The sequence below is a fragment of the Urtica dioica genome, chromosome 1 (genome assembly GCF_054948205.1).
Source record: "Urtica dioica subsp. dioica isolate 48M chromosome 1, U.dioica_male_clone48M_v1_H2, whole genome shotgun sequence".
In the NCBI taxonomy this organism is placed as follows: Eukaryota; Viridiplantae; Streptophyta; class Magnoliopsida; order Rosales; family Urticaceae; genus Urtica; species Urtica dioica.
The window spans coordinates 1154829-1160828 of record NC_142756.1 but is presented as its reverse complement, the minus strand read 5'-3'; the positions used below and the strand labels follow the sequence as shown (position 1 = coordinate 1160828).

General features: G+C 35.7%; 1 protein-coding gene across 2 annotated transcripts; it reads left to right on the top strand.

The window, feature by feature from the left end:
• Window positions 1-973: 973 nt before the first annotated feature.
• Window positions 974-4150, top strand: LOC149406072 (ARM repeat superfamily protein). 2 transcript variants are annotated; one of them, XM_089611923.1, is made up of 6 exons: window positions 974-1160; window positions 2068-2493; window positions 2603-2709; window positions 2795-2927; window positions 3029-3223; window positions 3595-4150. In XM_089611923.1, exons 2-6 carry the CDS (start codon window positions 2080-2082, stop codon window positions 3886-3888), a joined length of 1143 nt encoding a protein of 380 aa, XP_089468049.1. In that variant the 5' UTR covers window positions 974-1160; window positions 2068-2079; the 3' UTR covers window positions 3889-4150. The 2 variants fall into 2 exon arrangements, with proteins under 2 accessions (XP_089468049.1, XP_089467972.1); XM_089611846.1 differs by having other exon boundaries at window positions 975-1160; window positions 2063-2493.
• The last annotated feature ends 1850 nt before the right edge of the window (window positions 4151-6000 follow it).

The following is a 6000-nucleotide window of genomic DNA, read 5'->3' as shown; positions in this document are numbered from 1 at the left end:
ATAATCACATGTAATTCGCAGTAAAAAAAAGACATTTCAATATGATATCATATGGTGACATATATATAGTCAATAAATCAAGTTTCTTAAGCACCGACAGAACGGCATATTGCCAAAAGGCCACATGTGGTAGATGTGGGGAATTAGGGCCAAAAAGGTCCAAATTAAACCACAGTATGGACATTTTTATCCAATGTCTCCAATCATATAGGTTCAATCGTCACATTCTCATACTCGCCTATTTTGCCTTTTTTTTGTTATAGATTCACATTATTCCATAAAATAAAATACAGCGGTGCTTGATCATCCGTTCAACCACAAAAATAAAATAGAAATGATTGTTGTCTTTGACTAAACCCAAGTTCCTAATTGATCATCAATTTCGGGTTGTTTAAATTGACATGGCATCATTAAAATGACGAGAACAAAAAAATCATTCAAATAAGTGTTAATTTATTTTGATTTTTTTGGGGAGGGAAAAAGAAAGCAAGGTTTCATTTTCTAGCATTGGAGGAGCGTCGGTCATTAACTTTGCAATCCGATAGATATTTATAAAATTATATTAATTTTTTTTCTTGAAAAATAAAATAATATCTCATGGCTATCATATGCTCGTTTTTGTTAAAGAAAAACTCCCAACTAGGAAACAAACAAGGGCCAACAAAAATAATAATAAAAAATACTAATTAGTAAAAAAAAAATTAATAATAAACAAAGCAATGTATAAAACAGAATCGACAAGTCAGGAGGGGGTCAGTGGCAAAGAAGGTAAAATAAGTACAAATCTAAGGGCCTTAAAAAAGTAAAGCGGAAATCTGCGACGAAATTAAATGCCAAGTCACATGCAAATTATCTAGTACGTGCCGGCACATACTTTATTCCCAATGTAGAACCAATCAAACGTCGTCGTTTCAGTCCCGAAACCAAACAACAAGTCTATCGCCGGTTACAAATCTTGAAAATCCATTTTTATTTATATATTTATGAATATTTATTTTCGTTCTGAATATTTATAGCAAGAGTCTGTGTCTGGTCATTTCCACAGTCTGTGGACTATTTCTCTTCCATTATATATACACACAGACATACACACATACACATATTATACATACACAATCACAGAGCCAAAGCCTATTCGCAGTTTGTTTGCTTCTATCAAGGTACCATTTCACTCTCTCTCTCTCTCTCTCTCTCCGCGAATTATGTTTTTGTTTCTTTCTGTTTTTTTGTTTGTTTGTTTGGTTGGTTGAAGTTCGAATCTATTTATATTTCGAATTGGATTCGAATTCGTGTTTTTGAATTGAGAAGGATTGCGATCTGTGATCAAGTCTAGGGCAAGATCCTGAAAGTATATGTTTGAAATTTGCAGTTGTGATTGTTTATGTTCATGTTCTGGTTGTAATTCCGCTTCTTGAACACACCTAGATCTTTCTTCTATAGGGGCTTACTTTACTTTTAGCTATTTACGGAATCTTTGAAGAGTTTTATAGTAGAGTAGGGTTTCTTGGCATTTGGTCCGCTTGGTAGATGAAAAATGTGTACTCTTACAGACTCATCGTGTGGCAATTGATGTGTGTTGTTATGGTGATCTGAGAAATCGGAAATGGTGTTGATTTTTTTGTGTTTGGTTCTGAGTTTCACCGCTGGATTCTGGGCGCTTTTTTGTGTCTGTGCTTGTAAATTCTTCATGTGCGGTTTTCGTGTTTATAGGCCCACATTGTCTCTTGTTAGAATTATTGATCTGATTGTGGTATGGTCCAGAGGAAAATAACAGGCTTCTGGATTTGAGTGGTTTCAATGCCTTTCTGAAGCTTTTTAGGAACAACGATAGTGGAATCTTTTGGTTTTATTAGGGAATTTCGGTTCATTGTTTTGATGTCATTGTACTTGAACCTAGAGGAATCTGTTTCTTGAAGTTTGGTGTAAAGACAATGTAGTGAGTTAAATTTCTTTCAAAGATGGTATATCATGGGTGTAGTTGAGTGAAAATAGTGAAACTTTTATATATTGTTGAAGGTCTTCGTTTTATTTATTTTTAATTTTATGTTAATTATTCCTCCAGTTCAGAGACTAGCAGTGATGTCTGAGAAAGCTCTTAGAGATCTCAATGCGATACCTGGACTTGAGAGAAGGAATGGAACCACTAGCAAAGGAACCATTGCTAAGTCTATAGCTAGCAATACCAATGGAAATGTGGAAGAAGGATTGAAGAAAACCAATGGAAACATGGAAGAAGAACAGAAAGCCAATGGAAATGTGGAAGAATCACCGAAGAAAATCAATGGAAACATGGAAGAAGGACTGAAGAAAGCCAATGGAAATAATCTCGAGGAGGCGCAGAAGAAAAGTCATGAAAATGTTGAAGGATCGACGAAAATCTCTGTTAATAACGGCGATGTAGTGAATTCTGTTGCAGAGACCGGAATCCCGGAAGTAGAATACATTGACTCCGAAAACTTGAATGATGTAGAAGATGTCGATACAAGTCTGAAGGTATTATATTCGTAACGGGAAATTTTACATATTTTTTTAAAATCATCTGATTGAGTTTTACCTGGAAATTAACCCGACATGTATGTATTTTCTGATTTATTCTAACCAGACACTCCTAGCTGAACTGGAATCTAAAGACTGGGTCTTAGTCTGCGAAGCACTTAACAATGTTCGTCGATTATCATTATTTCACAAGGAAACGATGCTCATCATGCTGTGAGTCCCAAATTCTTGCACACTATCCTATTTGAGTTACCTTTTCAGAGGAGTTTAGGAATCAATTCCTTGATTTGATGAACAGGGGAGACGTAATCTCACTTGTGACGAAGTCGCTGAAGAACCCAAGAAGTGCCGTTATCAAAACTGCAATCCTGGCGTCTGCCGATATTTTCAATGCTTATAATGATCAGATGATCGAATCATTGGACCCATTAGTAAAGTTCACACTCTCTGCATAACGTTGACACTTGACCGATCTTTATTTTACGTGTTGTTGATACCTTTTTTTTTTCTTTCCCTCTCCGTGATCCAACAGCTAGTTCAACTACTTCTCAAGTCTTCGCAAGATAAGCGATTTGTATGCGAGGCAGCTGACAAGGCTTTGGTCTCGATGACCACTTCGGTTTCTCCTCTATTACTGCTTCCAAAGTTGCAACCATACCTTAAGCACAGAAATCCTCGGATTAGGGCAAAGGCCTCAATTTGCTATTGCCGTAGCGTTCCGCGATTGGTAAGGAAAATATACCGTTTTTGCATTTATGGCCCAAGATGTTAAGATTTTCATAACTTAAAAGACAACCTTTTCAGACCATTCTCTGCATGTATGGAAAATATTTATCAATCTCCCAAGTAGAAAGAAAGAATACCCGTCTATTAAAAGCGATTGTAGTTGCCAGTTGTAACAATCTATGTAATATTTTCCGCTCTTAATATTTTCCCTATTCGTTGTTAGTTTTCTAGAACACCCACACAACTAATTTGCACCCGCATCTGCATATGGAAAATATTTATAAATCTCCGTATATAGAGAAAGAACTCCCGTCTTTTAAAGACATTTGTACTTGTTTTATTTATGTATCTGCTTTCGCGTTGTTGAATCAGGGCGTTGAAGGGATCAAATTGTTTGGGATCGAGAATCTGATCCGAACAGCTGCGTCCCAGCTCAGCGACCAGCTTCCCGAGTCCAGAGAGGCGGCTCGAACCCTACTTTTGGAGCTGCAAAACGTTTATCAGAAGTCGGTCGATCTGTCGCCGGTCGAGACGGTGGTTTCGGAGGAGCTAACCGAGCCGAGCTCGTGGGAGAATTTCTGTCAGGAAAAGCTCTCTCCTCTCAGTGCTCAGGCCGTGCTGCGCGTGACCAACGTCTCTCGTGAGGGACTCGTGCTCGGCTCTTGACGCCACGCTCCACAAGACCAGATTTTCATGCCGGGGATTTTTTTTTTCTTTTCTTTTTAAGTCATATATATATTGAGAAGAAAGCATAGTCTGTATCTGATTTGCCATTTGGTTCAATTTATTCTTCTTCTTCTTCTTCTTTCGGTGTTGGTTCGATTTCTCTATTTTGCTTTTTTTGTAAATACCTGTCGAGCGTTGAGACGTTTCGGAGAACTGCCAGTTGAAAGCACGTCCTAGTTGAGCTAGAAATTTATGAAATCAATATTCATTGGTATTTTTTTTTTTTTTTTTTTTTGTCATTCTTTTATTCTTCCTTCCTTCTTTGCTGTTCTTGTAACATTTTTTTAATGGCCAGTATACTTATTTAGTCGTCAATTATGATGTGTTAAAATGGCTCAAGAAAAAATTATTTTCTTCGGTAAGATGACTTGTTTCAGTTCCCAAATTTTAGTTCGTCATGTCTATCTTTTTTTTTTTTTTTTCTTCAAATAATTGATGTATCGCATATGGTTGATATGTTTATCACCGGTTTTCACACCCTAAATTATTTATTATAATTTATAAATTAAGACTTCAACTAACATTATTGGATTGATAGCAAGAATGACAATTTCTGGTTAAAACATGGGGTTGATTACGCTGGTGGGTGGAACGAAGATATGTTGTTTGGACGTCCAAATCGTGCTGTGATTATCCATATATTTAAGTTTATTATGCTTTATATTATTAATTCACAATATTGCCAGAATATTCACAGTGATATCTGATTGCACGTCCTAGTCATACATGCTTCTATCCTAAATAGTTTCATATGATAATTATAAGCCAAGTCATTCGTGAATAATGTCACTTTAATATCTCATTGAATGATCTCATCTCTATTTTTAGAACTTCCCTTCCTTTTTGTTGGTTTTGCCATAAACCCAAACCTTTCTATTTATTTGAATTTCCATCACAACTATATCTCTATATACCTCTCAAATCTCGAATATATGTCATTTAAGTAAGGTTTATGATTTTGACATTTCATAGAGAAAGAAGAATGTTTTTTTTCATATAAGCTACAAAAATTTTGACAAAGCAAATCACATTAAAGGGGCGAAAGAAAAAAATTAAGTTGAGAATACCAATATTTGATGTTAATACAAATCATTATCAACTCAAACTCAACCATTAATGTATCTTAAAAAAACTCAAACTTAACCATTATTAGTTTTTTTTTTTTACTCGGGTAGACACAAATTTTTTTTCTTCTTCTTTTAATTTCTATTCTAACATTAGTTATTCAAGAAATTTGGATACAAGTCTAATTATATACGTCTACTTAAGTTAGAGTCCACAATTCATATGAATTAAATAAATGTATTGTCTCTCTCTTCATTAAATCTAAAAAAAGCATAACTCGTGATCTAGGTAGCCATTTTTTAACGTAGCGAAGCTTTCGACGACATGATTATTTTGACACTAATAAAGACCTATTGTGATACGTGGTGTATTATTAACAACAACGGCTTATAAAAAATACAGTGCATTCGAATTTCAAATGAAAAATAATCGTATATGAAAAATAATCGTATATTCATTTAATTTTTAAAATTATTGTTTATTTTCTTAAACACGTATCCCAAATGGACTCTAACCCACGTAGCCCTTAGTAACGATTAGACTTGGATATTTTGTAAAATCTAGTTTGAAGTGAATAGATTTATAGACTAACCTTACAACAAGAATATATGTTGATGTTGGACTTCATCTTCCATCAATACATATTTGCGTCCTCCATTAATACGTATTTGCTCAAGCCCAAATTATATTTAATTTGGTCGGGCCCTAATTGTTAACCCAGGCATCGAACTGGATACCGCCTATGGTCAGCTCGACATCTCAGAGCGAACAACCGATCGAGCTCACCTTTGTAAAGGTCAGCTATATCCCACATCCACGAACTCACCTTAGCGGAGGTCAGCTCGCCAAACAAACTCCACCAACTGTCTCCCCTAAGACTCGGACAACGAAGACCACCCCATAGTATGAACGCTTCAACTGCTTCTTCGAGACCGGGTCAAAGGTAATACGTGGCCCCTAGGTGAGCAGCGAGATTTTATTTCGACG